Source organism: Aureobasidium pullulans, assembly GCF_000721785.1.
Source record: "Aureobasidium pullulans EXF-150 unplaced genomic scaffold scaffold_4, whole genome shotgun sequence".
Taxonomy (NCBI): Eukaryota; Fungi; Ascomycota; class Dothideomycetes; order Dothideales; family Saccotheciaceae; genus Aureobasidium; species Aureobasidium pullulans.
The window spans coordinates 898,752-916,669 of NW_021941024.1; the positions used below are offsets into that span (position 1 = coordinate 898,752).

A 17,918-nucleotide genomic window follows, 5' to 3' on the forward strand; every position below is an offset into this window, starting at 1 on the left:
GTGGAGAAAGAATGAGTTCGCAGCAAGGTGACAGCCGGCTATGCAAGGTACTGAAATAGCTCCGTTACTACAAGTTTTCTTCTTCAAAATATTCGTTCACAAGTGTGCTTTTTCTGCCGGTTTCGCTGGAGAATAACTGCATGCTTTGTTGTGGATGTCGGATATTACAGAGGTGAGTGCTGTCCATTCTCGGCAAGCTAATTCTGCTCTTCCCTTCTTAGTATCAGCTTCTTGTTGTGTCACAATTGCTGCTTTGCACCTTCTTATTTCTTTGATGCTTTGCTGACATTCCTCAACTTCTGGGTTCTAGTCAGGTACATACATGGTGATCGAGCTCCAGCATATGGTCGCACCTCCCTTCTTGTGCTCCAAGTCTCTTTGCATCAACAAGAAAAGGCTGCGCCAAGCTATAGGTCTACGATATCTTCACAGCCTAGTCTCTCAAGTCAAATTGCAAAGACAGTGCACTCACAAGATGCAAAGCTGTGATACGCCTTTGCAGATTATCCGCTCTCAGGTCAAACACTGCAACGAAACGAAGCAAGAGCTAGTAACAATGTTCACTCCCGATGATTCAAGCCATCACTTCTTGCAAGATATCACTGGACATATATTCTCGAATCAATGGAAAAGCGTAAAGCCACTCTGCAAAGGAGAAAGAAAAGTTATTACTCGCGAAAGAGAAAACTTGGTGACAGATATGTTGGCAATGTGAATCAAACCCCACAATCCGATTTGCGTGTACTTGTTTCTGACAATGAAGCCTAAGTAAAGAAGTGTGGTTCTAAGGCTGTCTTCAGAGATCTTAAACATCGAAGGGAAGGAGAGGTTTAGTGGTTGTCTTGATTTACAGGTTAACCTGGCTCACTTGAGCGGAGCAGGAAGCAACGAGGATTTGATAGCGCAAAAACTCCTCTCAAAAGTAGCAGCGGCCACTGAGAGCATTAGTTCTCTTGTTCCCAATCGACAGAAGGTAGAGAACTATAAAGCGTGCGACACTCATCCGAGTACGATGCCGGCAACTCATGGCAGAACAGCGTCTTGTGGAAAGAAACGCTCTGTTCGACAGATTGGTGGAAATTTAGGAGCTGCGAGAGCGCACGAGTTCACTGCAAAGTACGGCTGTGTTCATTGAGAGGACTAAATTGTCAATTTTCCACGGGAAGTAGCGAAAAGCGGCAATGATTTGTGCATTCCGTTAGCTAGAAGAGATGCAATCGCTGATCATGAAGCCAAATTGTCTCTGTCACTCATCTCCGTCAAGTCAGTGTGTTTGGTATGCAGAAGATCATTGGGAACTACAGACGTATCCACTGACATACTGAGCTAGGGCTTTCGCCTGAGAGCCCTTGAAGTTGGTATCAACTCGTATATTGCGATAGTATTCAGACATATCTTGGTTAGCCGGGAGATATGGCTTTCACACCTAGCTCCCATCTGCACAATGGTGCTGCAAAAATGCAGAAAGCTTTTGTGAAACACAGCTAAACAATGATGGTTGATGAGATGACAACAGATCAAATCCTGTTTCAATTACTATGGGTATCTGACAAAAAAAAGGAAAAGAAAACTCGCAATGTCTGACAGCTCAGTTTTATGTATCACATACTCCAATCCTCCTCCCAAGTAGCCGCGACAGCCTGCTGCTCCTCGCGAGATTCGGTCTCTACAGCGTCTTCCTGCTGCGCTTCAACCACCTCATCCCTCGCCTGGAATGTCTGCCATAATATCATATCTGACACTTCCTCCATGCCGGTGGAAATATTTGCTGGTGAGTCGGCCTGCAAGATGCGGTATTGGGCATCAAAATAAATCAAAGGGCCTCTGTAGCCTTGTGTATTCATGACCATGTTCAGCATCAAGGTTCTGGAGGGGGCGGCATTATGTATTCCCGTCGCATACATGCTGGTCATGGCTAGCTCCAAGTGTCTAACATGGTCGTTCGGATGGAGGTCCGCCTCGGTATGGGCAGCTCGCGTGGCGAGGACAGCCAGAATCCGCGCATAGGCGTCTTCGAGACCGGCTCCGATAAGATCGGCAAACTCTGGCTCTTTGTGCACACAGCCGTTGCAGACATTGATCTGACCACCACAGTGGTAGCAAAACTCATACCCGCAGTAGCAGGTCATGTGTGGGCAACCAGACTCTCTTTCGACCACTCTGTTACATTCGCTGCACTGCTGGTAGCCTTCGCGGGCTATCAGATCGAACATCTGCAGGTCTTCCTCGCTGGAGCCTGCACAAGGGCCTTGGTGCTGCTCGCGACAGCATAATGTACAGGTGACTGTACTACACTGTCCGCAGCGAGCAGATTTGTCTTCGATGTTGATGGAATCAGGCGGGATGTATCTTCCACACTGTACATTTGCGCAGTAACAGCGCTCCTTTGCGGGTGTCTTGAACTCCTGCAGTTTGGCCTTGAGAGACCTGGCTTTCTCTTCTGGAAGAACTTTTAGTGCCAGATCCTCTGGAACCTTACAGGACTCATCACACGCCATGGGCCAATGACGCTCGTTGGTCACCAGAGAGGATGCTCGGATGATGCAAACAGAGCACCACGAGTGGCCGCAGGGCAGGTCGGTGAGATCTTCGTCCCCGGAGCAGGGCAGACACGATTTGGAGTCCATGATTGGGGCAGGCGAGCTGTCGCCTTGCTCTTTGGGCTGGTCCTTGGAGAGAGTAGACATCTGTGCTTGGTGCTCGTTTGTGGCAGAAGAAGAAGACATGTTGATTGTGATAGAGTTGAATTTGTTTGGCGGGTCCTGATTGTTATGAGTGGGTGAGACCGATTCCGTACAAGTAGTGGGTAAAAGTTGCTTGATGAGATGCTAAGAAAATTAGGAGAAAATCGCCAGATATACCTACATTCTGTATTATGACACTTCGCCGCCAAGTCTACGTGCTACAAGTTTTTTTTTTGAAGGAGTCATCTTGTGAACACCTTGTGCGTTAATTAGAGTTTGAAGTACTTCAAAGTAACATGAAGCTTGCTGTTCCATGTGGATTATACGTAGTATTACCTATTGCCGCGTGATGAATAATCTCGATGGCTGTACATGCTCGAGATATCGAAAGTAGTAAATAGGCTGAGAGGAGATACACCTGTGGTTCGGATGCCTGAGGCATCAGTCCGACGTGGTTGGGGAGCCTGCCGCGCAAGCCACGCGGATCAGGACGCAGATGCATCTCCCCAACACCGACTGGAAGACCAGTTTCGATTCACAAATTCAACGAGGTGCACCAAGTGCTTGTCCAGTGTGCTGTCAGAGATGATTGCAGGTAATCTCTCCCAGAACGCGAGGCAGGGCTGGCCAGCTCTGCGCTCTGCATTTTGTACAGCTACGCGTGACGTGAACTTCGGCTGAGGAGAAAAACGTGTCTACTGAGAGCGATCAGATTGTCGTTTTGGTTATACTCGTTCATAAGTTACATACCGCGCGCTCCGCCATTCTCATCTACCTCGCCATCGCATCTTGTCTCATTCAAATCGTATCTTGCGTCCTTTCGGCTTTATGTCGGCGTTCTGTGAGTACTGAACTCTTACTCCCTGCTCTCTTGCCCATTCTGGTGCATCCGGACTGCAATGCCAGACATTCACGAATTTGAGCGTTCTCAATGTCAGCTTCAAGCCATCCACGAGCGCACGCACGCTTGCACCGGTGATCATCGTTGAGGAAAGATCTATGTCTTGTAACTGCTTCATGGTGGTAGCAATATGCTTTGCCACGTCATCGTTGATGTTGGAATTGTGGGTCAGGCGTAGACTGCGAAGACGTTCCAAACGAGCGAGAGCAAGGAGAGAGGTCACTGGTTGTGCGCCACCAGTGCATTGCACATGTAGAGTGTGGAGACGTGAGATATTGGCATGCTTGAAAAACCTGTTGTCTGCAGGGTCGGGGTATTTTGCAATGAGCTCTGGGTCGGACAGCAAGAGGCTGGCCATGTCAGTGCTACAGCAGACAAGTTCTTCGAGGTTGGGTAAGAAGAAATCTTTTGGGCTCAACATAACGACGCTGCTGAGCGTCCTGTCGAGGTCAAGACGAAGCACGCGTAGAGTTTGGGGGAGGTCGCGGAAGGGGAATGGGACTGGACCGGAGGACACCGCAGATGTCATGTCCAGCTCAATCAGCTGCTTGAGTGGCTCTTTGAGGGACAGGATGTCGTAGGGAGTGGCCCAATCGTTGAGCGAAAGAGATTGGAGATTGGGCGTCAGAGCCAGCAGCGTGCCAATTCGAAGGATGTGCATCGAGCGGTTTGGTGACTGGAAATTTCTGATCAACTTCAAGCGACGAAGTTTGGGGAACTCGCCTTTCCAATGGATGTTAAGACTGCCAGGGATGATGGCTCGACACTCAAATTCCTCGAGATTCTCACAGCCTAGAAGGAGGCCAGGAAGAGTCATGGACGATATGACAGCAGAGACACCAAGTGTGAGTTTCTTCAGTTTGGTGGCAGACTGGAGATTGTGCATCAGACTCTCTCCTTGTAATCCACCATCAACGATTCGAAGTGAATTAAACTCCGGACAGCTTCTAGCAAGAGCTTTGATGACTTTCTCCATATCCTTCACATGTTTGAGAGTGGCGGAGATGACTTTACGTCTGGATGTGTTGATACAATGGCTCAAAAAAGCAGATCTGACTGGCTTCTTGGCTTCCGAAAAGTCCAAATTCATCCAAAGGCCAGGCAAACTGTCAATGAATATCTTCCACTGTTTCGAGACGCGAGTGCAGTAAACGATCTGTCGGAAATTGAGATACGACAAAATCATTTCGACAATCTCAATAGGCAGTTGAGCGAAGGGGTCTGCAGCTTTGTCGGGGGCCAGAGATAGTAAGAGCTTGTCGTGCATCTTTTGAAGAAGTTCAATGTTGTTGACTTTCTTGCTGATTCCATGTTTGTAAATGCTCAAAGCAACGTCGGTCTTTTGCATGATCTGCAACACCTTGCCTGCTCTCAGATAGCCAGTGGGGTCTTTTTCAAACATACGGATACACGTTCTCGCATCTTTGAGCGCCAATTTGTGGTCTCCAAGCTTCTCATGGACTGCTGCGCGTGTGTCGAGCAACTTCACTGATGGTGATGGCTCATGTTTGATGGCCAGATCGAGGAGGTCTATAGCTTTGACATACTCCTTTCTTCTATATTGGAGTTGCGCATGCTCAAGAAGTTCGATGGTCGGCGGTATATGAGGCATTCAGTCGGCGGTGATGATGAGTTGATGTAAAGATGAGTTAGGTACGAAAAGGTCGTTGAGCTGACGCGCGAAGTCGCGGTGATGATGGGCAGGCGCGTTCATGAATGGCTTGGCGGGGCTTCCAGATGTCGATGTCTGTGACATGTGTACACGACCCTGCCCGATTGCAACCGCTGCAATGCACAAACACGAGTTCCAAGAGAATTTTGGGCTGGAACGTCTCTGCAAGTGGCTCAATCTCATTGCTGTCTATGAAATGGTTTATAGCATCGAGTTCGCGTGTAAGATAAAAAACAGATCCACATGAAGCGCGCGTCAATTCACCCTCCGTATGCCAACTATCTTGCTGAAACGAGCTTCTATCTCTTGCATGCCTTCATCCAAATCTTCTATCGTGTCTCCATACTCATACAGCGCAACAGCAATCTCACCGACCTGTCTTGCAGTCCTTCTGGTTTGGAGACGACTGACAGCCTCGATGATGGCAAGTGCGTCAGACCTTCGACGAAGCCAGAGAACACGTTTGCCGAGGGTGATGTTGCAGTAGACATCTCCTTGCGTTCTTGGGTCTTCTTCGTCGTCAAAGTCTTTGTCCCACTCTCTTTCCTTACTTCGCAGCCCCTTCTCGGCATCCCAAGTTTCCTTCGGATTTGGAGAGAAGCTTCTGCGATATCTGCGACGGCCAATAGCAGTGTCCTGGTCTAGAAACGGTCGTTCGAGTGCTTTGAATCTCCTTGTAAGATGTCGTAATGTATCTTGCATGGACCTGATGGTCAAGTCGTCTAGGCGAGGGAGGGGAATCCCCTTTGTACGTCGTCGCTTGCCCCATTCCTTGTTGTGTCGTCGTAGGTTGCGCAAAGATTGTCGCTCTTCGTATAGCTGAACCCGAAGGTTGCTCATATAGTCGTGTATCTCATCGTGGGCATTGAGGACAGTGGTGATATTACCCCAAAAGACTCGTAAAAGGGTAGCAAGCGTGAAAGAGAAAGACACAAATCCAATGATGGTGCTCGCTAGAGAGAGTGGGGAGAGAGTAGATTGCGTAGATAGAGCGACTCCCATTTTGAACGAAGATAAACCGTTGAAAGAGGTGAAATCAAGGCTATGGTGGACGAAGGAGGATATGTAGAGGAATATTGATGGAAGCACGCGACTTAATCATGCCGTCGATCAGGAACGGAGGACTATTTTTTGGTATAAACGACCTACATGGGTGGATGACCTGGTTACTGGGGCGCATGATGGGCGGTCAGTCCTGGAGCTTTGTTTGCGAGCAGAATGGCACGACAACCGGCAAGACGAAGGGTCAAGAGCCGATGCGGAACATGGATTCGTCGCCTGGATCGGAGCTCGGTCGCAAGCCACCATCAGGCACAATGGAAGAGGTTCACAGACGACTGAAATGAGTTGGCATGTAGAAAGAAGTGTGTGAGGCTCTGCGTTTGATGAATCATAGAAGCAAAGGGTGGTTGGTAGAAGAAACATCAGGTGTTGTCAGTCGATTGCGAGGGAGAATGAAGGCCACGCGCTTTGACACTTTCCATTGTCAGCCAATGACGAGTTGCAGCTTTTTCACAGATCTCGCCCCACCAGCGGTAGAGTCATCGGAAACATCAGGAAACCAAGGCCATCTTCATCTCAATAGACCATTTCCACCGCTCTGCTTCGCCCAAGCTCCGACCTGATCGCATAGCAACTCATATTCATACAACAGTGGTCCACACCATGTCGGTACCATTCTTGCCCGCAATTGACCTGGCACAAGGCCTCAATGCCTCTACAGGACTTAGCGCCGCCAGCCTTGGTCACGTCGGCGCCGTCTACGCTGTCGCAACCCAGCAGACCATCGATGCCGCCTTCGACCACCTCAAACAGACGGCCACCCGCTTCGGCACCTTCTTCGACTGCACAAAGCTAGAATCCACCGACGACATCCTGTCACTGCTCGACGCCGGCGCAGTCAAGGTCTTTGTTTCAAGTTCACAACTCCAAAACATTCAGAACAAGAATGTCGACGCCTCACGACTAGTCCTCTCGCTCGCCGGTGCTGGTAACTCAGTATTGGATGTGCTCCAGGGCAACGAGGTTGGAATCTACCTTGCTGGTATCGCCGATGTCACTGCTGTCGAGAGCTTGCTCGAAGCCTACGGATCCAACAGACCACCCGTCTACGTCTCGCTGGCCCAGCCCACCCTCGAGAAGGCCCTCCAGATCGCCCACATCAACGCTACCCCCGTCATCGCTGCTCAGCACCTGACCGTCGACCCCAAGAACCAGTCCAGCCTCATTCCCGCCGCCCCTCTCCTTCTCGCAAACGCTACCACCGACAGACCCGACGGTCTTTTCACAACCCTTGTCACCGATGAGCGTGGCGTCGCCCTTGGTTTGGTATACAGCAGTGAGGAGAGCATTTCTGAGAGTTTGCGCACAGGCCGTGGTGTCTTCAACAGCAGGAAGCGTGGTCTTTGGTACAAGGGTGACACCAGTGGAGACATCCAAGAGTTGATCCGCATTGACAAGGACTGCGATGGCGATGCTCTACGTTTTATCGTCCACCAGAAGGGCAGAGGCTTCTGCCACCTTGCAACCCCCACATGCTTCGGCGACTACGCTGGCTTGTCGCGTCTTGAAAAGACTCTTTCCAGCCGCAAGCGTTCTGCTCCCGAAGGCTCCTACACCGCTCGCCTTTTCAACGACCCCAAGATGCTGTCAGCAAAAATCCTCGAGGAGGCACAAGAGTTGGTTGATGCAACGGACAAGGACAATATCGCTGCTGAAGCTGCCGACGTCATCTACTTTGCTCTGACCAAGTGCATTGCCAACGATGTTTCTCTCGAGGACATTGAACGTAACCTGGATGCTAAGAACCTCAAGGTCAAGAGGAGAAAGGGTGATGCCAAGCCTCAGTTCGCCGAGAAGGTTGGTATGCAGGTCAACGGAGACAAGGAGATGGTCAAGGAGGCCGCTTCGGTACCAAAGGCCAAGGAGGACCCTGCTGGCACCGTCGATGGCAGAATCAGCATGCGCCGCTACTACACAACTAAGGAGACCAAGGACACCGTCCAGCAGGCTCTGCAGCGTCCCTCGCAAAAGTCGACTGACCGCATCATGGGTATCGTCAACCCCATCATCGAGGGCGTCCGCAAGGGTGGTGACAAGGCTCTGCTCGAGTACACCCACAAGTTCGAAAAGGCTACTTCTCTCAGCACCACCGTCCTCAAGGCTCCTTTCCCTGAAAACCTCATGCAAATCGCACCTGAGACCAAAGAGGCCATCGACATATCATACGAAAACATCCGCAAGTTCCACGCTGCACAGGAGACTGAGGACCTCCGTGTTGAGACCATGCCCGGTGTTGTCTGCTCCCGTTTCGTTCGCCCCATCGAGCGCGTCGGTCTGTACGTACCTGGTGGTACCGCTGTTCTTCCCTCGACCACACTCATGCTGGGTGTTCCTGCCAAGGTCGCTGGTTGCAAGAAGATCGTCATCGCCTCTCCTCCTCGTTCCGATGGCTCTATCACTCCTGAGATTGTCTACGTCGCCCACAAGGTCGGTGCTGAGAGCATTGTCCTGGCTGGTGGTGCTCAGGCTGTTGCCGCTATGGCTTACGGTACCGAGTCAGTCACCAAGGTTGACAAGATTCTCGGCCCCGGTAACCAGTTCGTCACTGCTGCCAAGATGATTGTTTCCAACGACACTTCTGCTGGTGTCAGCATTGACATGCCTGCTGGTCCTTCCGAGGTTATGGTCATCGCTGACAAGACTTCCAACCCTGCCTTCGTCGCATCCGACTTGTTATCACAGGCCGAGCACGGTGTTGATTCGCAGGTTGTTCTTATTGCCATTGATATGAGCGAGCAAGAGCTCCAGGCCGTCGAGGACGAACTTCACAACCAGGCTATGGCTTTGCCCCGTGTTGACATCGTCCGCGGTGCTATCGCTCACAGTTTGACGCTGGTCGTCAAGACCCGTGAGGAGGCCATGGAGTTGAGCAACTTCTACGCCCCCGAGCACTTGATTTTGCAGGTCGAGGACGCCGAGGCCTACACCGAGACTGTTGAGAATGCCGGATCCGTCTTCATCGGTCCCTGGACACCCGAGTCTGTCGGTGACTACTCTGCCGGTGTCAACCACTCTCTGCGTAAGTTGTCATTACATTGCCCGATGCCACTTCTGAATTTTCGCTAACGAATTAATCCACAGCCACATACGGCTACGCCAAGCAATACTCAGGTGTCAACCTCAGTTCCTACGTCAAGCACATTACCAGCTCAAACCTCACAGCCCAAGGCCTTCGCAACGTCGGCAAGGCAGTCATGCAACTCGCCAAGGTCGAGCAACTCGAGGCCCACAGACGTGCCGTCGAGATCCGTATGGAGCACATGGACAAGCAGTAGATTTGCCCGCTTCATCCCGGAAAATTCTGCCATTACGAATCAATGCTGGAAAATATGTTTCCTAAAGCATTGATGGCTTTTTGGCTAGATGGGCTTGCGCATTGAATGTTAAGAAGTAATTCATTATGGAAAAGCGATTGTTCTTTTTAGACTATGGGTTGTTGCTTTTTGGTATAGCATTGGCAAGATTTACGTTTTATTGTTTTTCATGTTGTATTATGTTGCTCGTCAAGTATGTGAGACGTGTTGCTGTGCCATCTTCAATCTTTGACTGTGAGACAAACTGAGATTCTCTCTGCGCAGCTTGTAATCATTTTGATTGGCATCTGAGGTCAGCCACATCCTCGCATTTGACACAAGCTGAGGCCAACGAGATTGTGGGAATTTACAGAAACAGATATACGTTACTATGTCTACCAAGAAAGCTTTGCAAACATGTGATGACCTATGTGGATATGTGATTATATGTTTTTGAAGTATATGTCCGACCTGCGCTCCATCTACACCGTGAAAATGGGGCTCAATCCATAACAAGCTATGCGAGAGGAAACGAGTACTTGCCGACTTAGTATCAGTATAAGAAAGTGTAATGGGCAAATGGGGCATGAAGCGTAGAAGGCAAGCAACGCATGAGTAAAGGACCGTATCATCAGGAAGCAATGAAGATGGTATCATGAGGATGGGAAAATAACAAAGAAGACAGCTTCATGGAGTTGAAGGAAAGAGAGTCAGTAATCAAGATGTTAGAAGTAAATCGAGCACATTCGTAAATGGTTAGTCTGGGGCAGACGTGGTCAATTCGGAGTATGATATTCCAGTACGTGCGAGGTTGGTAAACACCACTCCTCCTGTGGAGTCATGGCTGAGTCGAAAGGCATGTATGTTGGACTTGTCGGGAGACTCCTGGTTAAGTCTTGTATTGGGCTGTTGGGTTGTAATTCAGATATCATTAGTCCTGTCGGCATCTCTGGGATTGTTGTGGGCATCTCGACGGCTCGGTTCAATGGTTCGGGCAAGGAGCCTCTCCGATTGACGTTGGTGGCACCGTTGCTCGTATCCTCGCTCCTGAAAGCGTCATCAATCGGGTTTAAGAGAGGACCTGGTATAGAGAGGCCGCGGAACCATTCGTATCCGGGTCTGCGTCTCTCTCGGCGATGATCAACAAGCTGCCTCGCCAAATCCTTCAAGCGTTTCCAGACATCGTCTTCACCGAGATAGTCCTTAACTGCTTCTTCTATCTTGCTGAAAGTGAGGTTGTGGGATTTTTGGCCGTCTTTTAGCACTTTACATTCGTCGAGCTTCATGTTCTTGAGGCCCTTTTCGACATTGAAGCGGTGGTAGATTTTAGGGTCAAGGACTCTTTTCAGATCCTGATGAACTGGTTCGGGATTCGTCATCTCTTTGAGCGCACGTCTCACAATGCTTAGAAGCTTCGGTATCGGACCAGCGCCTCTTGTGATCAGTTGTTCTGCTTGTCTTCCAGTCCCGAGCGAAACCAGGAAGCGGATGCCTCCATCAGAAGTTCTGCAGCCCCCTGATGGGTGATGCTGGTGCATGGAATTGACTTCGGCTCTGGCCAGCTGGCTCGGGTTGTTGGCTAGCAGGCCCCCGTCGATAAATCTAAGTCCTTTCACCTCGATCGAGCGAAAGTATGTGGGGGCTGCAGAGGTAGCACGCGCTATTCTCCAAATGGGAGCATCGAGCTGTTGTCTAAGGTTTATCGTAGGGTCGTCCAGCTCTCTGTTGCCTGGGGGTGCGGAGTTATAGTATGACCTGAAGAGATGAATCTTCTCGTCCATGCCACCTTGGGTATCGCTCTGAACTGCAAAAACGCCTCTGTTTTGGCGGTCAGTCATCGTTTCCAAGCAAGCATTCGAGCTGTTAACCTACACGCGGCAAGGTACCAATCGATTTCGTACTCTCTCCTGCTTGTCGGGATGGCCTTTGTTCAGCACACCGGAGTCTGATAATGGCAGGTCGTTACCGCCATGCCTCCGTACCACATCCTGGATGATTTGCTCGAGTTTACCGTAGTCATACTTGTTCTGACCGAGGAAGTGGAAAGTCTGTCGCTTTGCAAAGATTTCGCTGCCCAGATTGCGGTAGGTAGCAATGCAGTCCGCGATGCTCATGCGAAGCCGACCGAGCATGATGGCGATGATGCTGCCTGACGTCAGAATCTCTCCCCTCAGGCGCGTTCAGGCTCCCATCTTCGTTCGCACTTACCCTCCAGTGGATGTGCCAAACATGAAATTCCAGTAATGACAAGCAAGCGGGATCTCCTCATCGTGTTCACTTGCGCGTGGTGCTGAGTGTCCCTCGTGCTCCATTTTCCTGTCACGCTCTACTTCTTCATCACGCACAAATCTCAGGAGTTGTTGCAGAATCAGAAGAGACACAAGGCCTCGTATACCGCCGCCATCTGGGAGACTTTGTCAGTATCACGGAGACTGTTGACTAACTATGCGACTGGGTGGCGTTCTCACCAAAGGTCAAAATGGATTCTTTTTTGTAGGCAGAGCACCCACATCGGAGGACGTGGTTAGCTTGACTCATGCTGAGGTGATTCAAAAAGCCATACCCATAGTAAGACAGACAAAGGCTGATAATAAATGGGCAGACCTACTGCGCAAGAAATATTTCAGACGTATGCGCATGGTCTGAACAAGGCAACCAAGGTAATCATTACTTCGCACCAATGGCGTATCCTTTGCTGCAACGAGTGCTGCGGTAAACAACGACTACGCCTCAGAGACGCCGACTATGGCTGAGGCAATGAGGCTGTGAGCATACTATGTTCTGGCTGTTGTTGATGAGGCTGCAGGAAGATGCATCAATATTATGCAGTCAGTCACACGCCTCCACATCTCCAGCATTCTATCTGGTGAGTCTTCCAACTTTGGCTTCCACCAGACTGATCATTTGGTCATAACATACTCGCTGCAAAACTGACACCAAGGTCAGGGTTTCCGAATGATGATATGGTCAAAGAATGTTTCGGAGTTTGGGAGCGAACGAAAAGGTCTTGGAGGCCCAAGTGCTGATGCTGAGTGGTCGAGCCCAACAGACTTGAGAACACGTCTGGGGGCCATCTTTCTGAAGTACCCTGGTATAGCCGAAGCCCATGCTCATCTTGCATGAGGGCGACACCTCAATTTCAACATCGGAAGACTGACTCTACTTGTTCAGGAGATGGGTGCCTACTAACACCAGTCATGGCGAGGTGCATACACGAAGGCTTGGGCGGACTACCATGTGCTCCGCCCATGGCGTTATGCGTTTTGGCATTACAAGCTCGACTTACCGTCTCACGCTAGGATGCGACACAGCCCCTAGGGAAAGTGAAGGTACACATTCTTGGGCACAGCCCAGCCTTCATCAACCTTCCTGCATATAAGCCTGAAGGACCTCTTTCCTTTTTCGTGAGAGTGGCTTCAAAAGTCATACGACAACATCGATGCCTACACGTCGGATGATCGGGAATATCACTTGAGCGGCTGTACCGAGCCAAATTAACCAACATGATGCCTTGTCATCTCCACACAGCCATGCGACGCACGCACATGATGGACAACACAAGGTATCGAAGTATCATATGCACAGGACTTAGTCTTGCTGGGACGCCGAGTAGGCTGTCCATGGATGTACAGACCATGGCCCTCAGGCGGTATCCCTCAATTCTGTGCAACACCAATCATGCTCTCACTGGCACACAGATGCATGAATTTGCACACTTGAACTTTGCAGGAATGAGATGCTAGTGGGGACATCCGACACACTGTGTGTTTGAGTTTGCCCGTTCGAACATCACCTGCATGCAGGCGAAGCGGAGATAGCAGGATCCCGTACTGTCAAGATACTAAGGCTTTGGGCCATCCTTCGGGCTGGAAGGACAGATAGGGTAGGTATTCGGTCTGCCTTTATGCACCGATCAACACCACATGGCAAGTCCCGCTTACCATGTTCTAAGGTATAATGAACATTATCATAGTCACCGGTCCGATGCCATTCAGTGGTCCGGCCTGCCATTGAGAGCGAAACTATTGGTCATCGACATCCACAATTAACGATCCATGTCATCTCAGGTAACAAGATCAGCCGCATGTACGGATCCTCTCAACATGTGGCTAGCAGCACCTTCTTCCCTAAATAGAGTAACGGCGGTCATGTCAAACATGCATGACCAGTGATTGTGTATGGCTGGTACGGCGGCAACTCCTGTGATCCTCCGAGAGCGAGCGAGGTTGGACGTGTACACCATCAGCCCTACAGATTCTTGCCCTCCGACTCTAGTATATATACCCCAAGGATATCATGGCACATTTCGACCTACCATTGTCCTCATTGATCTGAATTGACGCATCCCAGTCATTCATCAATACTCCTTAGAAACATGGAAGACTCAAAGTTCATACAGAATGGATATGTCGCAGAGTGGCAACAAACAACATCACATCCAGACAAGGGCATGGACACTATGAAGAAGAGCTCCAGCTTCGACGAGAATAAATTGATGCGAACACCAGAAGCTGAACCGCGGGAATTTGTCTATGTCTACAGCTATAGGGATAACAGAACCCGGAGGATGAAGAAGCGCGAGCTTCTGGAGAAACTTGGTACGTTGATCGGTGTTGCCTCAGCGTCACATGCCGGAGGCAACCTTTTCCAAGCTCAATGCGAGATTGACCACCTCTGGATTGGACTAACCTTGTACCAGGCGATCAAAACTACGATCAAGCAAAGATTCCGTACTCGATAGGCAGTATACCAATTTGCACAGGCAACGACGGCTTTGGTGGTGGAGAGACAGTCGTTGCCCGAGTACATGTGAATACAGCATTGCGGTTACAGCGCTGGCTTGGAGTGCAGAAGCGATTATATATCGTAGACGCCATCAAGTCGTGAGCTCACAATTATGCACTCGAAAATGCCCAATTTCTTGCACTTCAGAGCAATTGCAAATTCGACGTTTTTCCTTTTTGGGACAGTGCCTGAGGTGTATCTGGATACATTAGGGGTTGTTCTGCTTTTTGTTTGGCTCGCATGTTTTCTTTGTCTTGTGGAAGGATCGACCTTGATAGAGACGATGGAGGGATTGCCTGGTCAGGAGATCTTTCAGCCTTGCTATCGGCTGACGCTTTGTGCCTCCAGTACATATCCAATATTATGCACACCTGAGCAAGTTATTGTCACCAGCATTGTTCCTTCGGACTTTCCTGCTGCAATATCGTGCCACATCATCATGGGCGTACTTTCCTCTAGGATTCTTCTTCGACTCGCATCTGCCGAACCGCCCAATCTTCCGCCCCTTTCAATGAGAGGCTAGGACCAGCCTTGCTGGTGATGAGCATTTGCTCTTGGGCCAACCAACAAAGCCGACCCGATACTATGGATGGTCTCATATCGGACCACCAGCCTCGTACCGCCCATTCCACGGCGCTTCTCATCGACCTCTCTCCGCCAACCTCACAATCTCTTCCACAACGACTCTGATTACTGGCCTCAAATCAGACGTCAGAATGCTGCTTTGACTTCATGTACCAAATGCCTACCACCAAAAGCATCGCAAGCCTTCTGTCGCGGTTGAGCAGACGACGAATCATGAGCACGTACCCAACACATCAGCTTCAGTCTGACCGAATCCATATCCTGCAGATCGTCCCTTGGAGCTATCTTTTGGAGCTGAGCCCTTTGGTTCTCATGGCCCCCAAATGCTCTATGTCTTCGACTGGATGCCAGGCTCATATTGCTGCCTATATGAATTCGTGGCCATGGTCTGGAGGAATATGGTTGACTTGTCGAGTCTGCTTGTTGTTCTTTGCTCCTAAGCAATCAAGACCACACGAGACACACACTGTGCTATTCTGAGATGTAACATGTCAGAGTACAGATTCGCCTTTCTCGGGTGAGAGCTGTCATGTTGTAGCCTGATCGTGTGCTCAGATACCATGAGACATCACGATTGAGGACTTTCTCAGACGTTCGCCAACACTGCCTCCAAATCTTCAATTCAATGACAGAACGCTCTGACAGCTTCATCTTCTGCCGATCATGATCTGTCATAATAAGTTCAAGCAGTCAAGGCCTTCTCATTGATTGTGCGTTGATCGAGTTTACACTCGAGCGAGTTGAAATGTCACCCTGGCAGTAAGTTACCAAGCAGGGTCACAGCTTTTGTAAGAGGACATTGATGTGGCACTGGCTTCGTACGAAGGACGGCTCACAGACCTTCACAATTTCTCTTCAGAGGAAGAACATGGTACAAAGTGGCGGGGACAGGAACAAGGCAGAAAGGAGGCGGGCGATGGTCCATCACTGGCGAACGAAGCGAGCGGTTGGTGGCTGACTACTCATTGGCCGCTTTCTGCCAATGCTGTTGTATGTCACACGCCTCACGTGAATGTCGCATGAGATTGGAGTGTTTGTCAAAAGGTATTCTCATTATCATCTCTTATGTATAGAACGTTCCAAAAACATGCGCGCTTATGTATAGCTTTTCATCATGGGTATTGTTCCTTTCTACCTCGACTCGCCCTCCTCGAAACTCTGGATTTGCACCTTGATGGCGCCGGTCTTGGGGTCTGCCGCCGTCTTGAAAGCCTCGAGGGCGTCCTCGATCTTGAAACGGTGAGTGACCAACTTCTCGAGGTTAATCACACCACCTTGCAACAGACGGATGGCTCTAGGCCATGTGTTGGCGTAGCGGTATTGGAACTGGAGGTCGACCTCACGGGTGCTGAGGCGCATGAAAGGAATCTTGATCTCGTTCTTGCCGACACCGATAACGAAGACCTTGCCACCAAATCTGACGGTCTGGATGGCTCCAGCGATGGAGCTCTCGACACCGGTGCACTCGAGTGCGATCGAGGGCTCGACGCCGCCGCCCAGCTCGGTGATGACCTTTGCGAAGTCTTCGGGTGTGTGCTTGAAGTCGACCTTGTGGGTGCGGACTGAGGGGCAGAACTCCTTGGCGAATGCGAGGCGACCCTCGTCGATGTCGGTGATGATGATGGGTTCAGCACCGGCAGCCTTGACACAGGCAAGAGTGACAAGACCGATAGGGCCGGCACCACAGACCAGGATAGGGTCACCGAGTCTGACCTCGGCTCTCTGTACACCGGCCAAAGCGACACTGAGAGGCTCGAGGAGAGAGCCGTTCTCGTAGCTCATCTCACCAATCTTATGGCACCACATGGCGGGGTGGTTGACGTAGCGGCGAAGGAGACCGGGGACGGGAGGGGTCGAGCGGAAGAGGACAGAGTCGCAGCCGTTGTAGCGACCGGTCAAGCAGGGCTCGCACTCGCCGCAGATGATGTTGGGCTCAATGGCAACACGGTCGCCGACCTTGAGGGACTTGACGTTGTCGTGTACGGCAACAACGACACCTGCTGATTCGTGGCCGAGAATGTGGTCATCTTCGACAATCATGGGTCCAATGCAGCCAGCGTGCCAGAAGTGGACATCCGACCTTGTCGCCGTCAGTTCACCGTCTCAGTCTCGACAGATTCGCACTGCTACTCACCCGCAGATACCAGTGCTCTTCACTGCGACTGTGACCTCACCAGGAGCCAGCTTCTCGCCGCTCTGAACCTGCTCGAGCGAAGGCTCCGCCTCGGCGACCCAAAGATCATGTGCAGGGTTGGTGTAAACACCAATGTTCGACAGCGTCGGCTTGGTCAATGTTTGTGTGGAAGTCATTGTGGTGGTGAGAGTTGTGAAGGAGGACTCGACAGTGGATTGGGAGCTGCGAGCGCGAGGAAAGAACGTATGTCAAGGAGGAAGAAGGGAAGGAGCAACAGAGAGATGAAAAATGTTAGAAGTACCTACCTTAACGTCACGCTCGTGTCTTTTTGACCCGCAAAACATCCTCGTCCCATGGAGCATATCTAACCGGCGGGGTAATTGATCGCTGAATGAGGGGGATAAATTCACCACCGGGCCTGCAGGGACCCGGGCGAGGCTTGTCACGCTGACCTTTGAAAGGGCCATAGCGGTGCAAGACACACCTCGAAACGTTGCGATTCAGACACATGGCTCCAAATTATCCGGGTGTACGACTCGAGTGTCGAGGGTAAACACTGTTGCAAGGGAGTCTTGCCCACCAAGGTTTAAACGACGCTCGGCTTCGGTCGGTAGAATTGCTTTAATCCGAGCTGTTTCATCCATGCTGATTGCTTCCTGCACTTTTTATAGTGTGCAGAAGCATTCGTTTGCCCAGAACAAATCAAAGTCAAGGCAGAAAGGAGAAAGCGCCGGTCGATCTTTTCTCTGTACCTGTCTATCTTCCTATCTCATCCGTTCGGATGTCTTGTTCTGTAAATTTG

General features: G+C 50.5%; 8 protein-coding genes across 8 annotated transcripts; 3 read left to right on the forward strand and 5 right to left on the reverse strand.

Annotated features, from left to right (window-relative positions):
• Positions 1-78: 78 nt before the first annotated feature.
• M438DRAFT_162385 (uncharacterized protein) lies at positions 79-826 on the forward strand. The gene is made up of 3 exons (XM_029899054.1): positions 79-172; positions 311-711; positions 770-826. Exons 1-3 carry the CDS (start codon positions 155-157, stop codon positions 786-788), a joined length of 438 nt encoding a protein of 145 aa, XP_029763313.1. The 5' UTR covers positions 79-154; the 3' UTR covers positions 789-826.
• A 1,237-nt stretch (positions 827-2,063) lies between these two features.
• On the reverse strand, positions 2,064-2,450 carry M438DRAFT_250760 (uncharacterized protein; the record flags this gene model as incomplete). The annotated part of the gene is made up of 1 exon (XM_029899643.1): positions 2,064-2,450. A coding segment is annotated over one exon (387 nt), but the record flags the coding sequence as incomplete, so codon positions are not given.
• A 1,028-nt stretch (positions 2,451-3,478) lies between these two features.
• Positions 3,479-5,197, reverse strand: M438DRAFT_268494 (uncharacterized protein; the record flags this gene model as incomplete). The annotated part of the gene is made up of 1 exon (XM_029900258.1): positions 3,479-5,197. The coding sequence occupies one exon, from the start codon at positions 5,195-5,197 to the stop codon at positions 3,479-3,481; it is 1,719 nt and encodes a 572-aa protein (XP_029763315.1).
• A 230-nt stretch (positions 5,198-5,427) lies between these two features.
• Positions 5,428-6,649, reverse strand: M438DRAFT_343510 (uncharacterized protein; the record flags this gene model as incomplete). The annotated part of the gene is made up of 1 exon (XM_029904997.1): positions 5,428-6,649. A coding segment is annotated over exon 1 (742 nt), but the record flags the coding sequence as incomplete, so codon positions are not given.
• A 141-nt stretch (positions 6,650-6,790) lies between these two features.
• On the forward strand, positions 6,791-9,778 carry M438DRAFT_314085 (histidine biosynthesis trifunctional protein). Its single transcript, XM_029902591.1, has 2 exons — positions 6,791-9,338; positions 9,401-9,778. Exons 1-2 carry the CDS (start codon positions 6,923-6,925, stop codon positions 9,592-9,594), a joined length of 2,610 nt encoding a protein of 869 aa, XP_029763317.1. The 5' UTR covers positions 6,791-6,922; the 3' UTR covers positions 9,595-9,778.
• A 375-nt stretch (positions 9,779-10,153) lies between these two features.
• On the reverse strand, positions 10,154-11,968 carry M438DRAFT_292073 (FabD/lysophospholipase-like protein). Its single transcript, XM_029901767.1, has 3 exons — positions 11,821-11,968; positions 11,485-11,757; positions 10,154-11,430 (listed from the first exon to the last, which is right to left on the reverse strand). Exons 1-3 carry the CDS (start codon positions 11,922-11,924, stop codon positions 10,389-10,391), a joined length of 1,419 nt encoding a protein of 472 aa, XP_029763318.1. The 5' UTR covers positions 11,925-11,968; the 3' UTR covers positions 10,154-10,388.
• A 362-nt stretch (positions 11,969-12,330) lies between these two features.
• Positions 12,331-13,167, forward strand: M438DRAFT_343513 (uncharacterized protein). Its single transcript, XM_029904998.1, has 2 exons — positions 12,331-12,478; positions 12,559-13,167. The coding sequence occupies exons 1-2, from the start codon at positions 12,389-12,391 to the stop codon at positions 12,733-12,735; spliced, it is 267 nt and encodes an 88-aa protein (XP_029763319.1). The 5' UTR covers positions 12,331-12,388; the 3' UTR covers positions 12,736-13,167.
• Positions 13,168-16,009: 2,842 nt separating this feature from the next.
• Positions 16,010-17,329, reverse strand: M438DRAFT_292077 (sorbitol dehydrogenase-like protein). Its single transcript, XM_029901768.1, has 2 exons — positions 17,117-17,329; positions 16,010-17,062 (listed from the first exon to the last, which is right to left on the reverse strand). The coding sequence occupies exons 1-2, from the start codon at positions 17,290-17,292 to the stop codon at positions 16,114-16,116; spliced, it is 1,125 nt and encodes a 374-aa protein (XP_029763320.1). The 5' UTR covers positions 17,293-17,329; the 3' UTR covers positions 16,010-16,113.
• Positions 17,330-17,918: the final 589 nt, after the last annotated feature.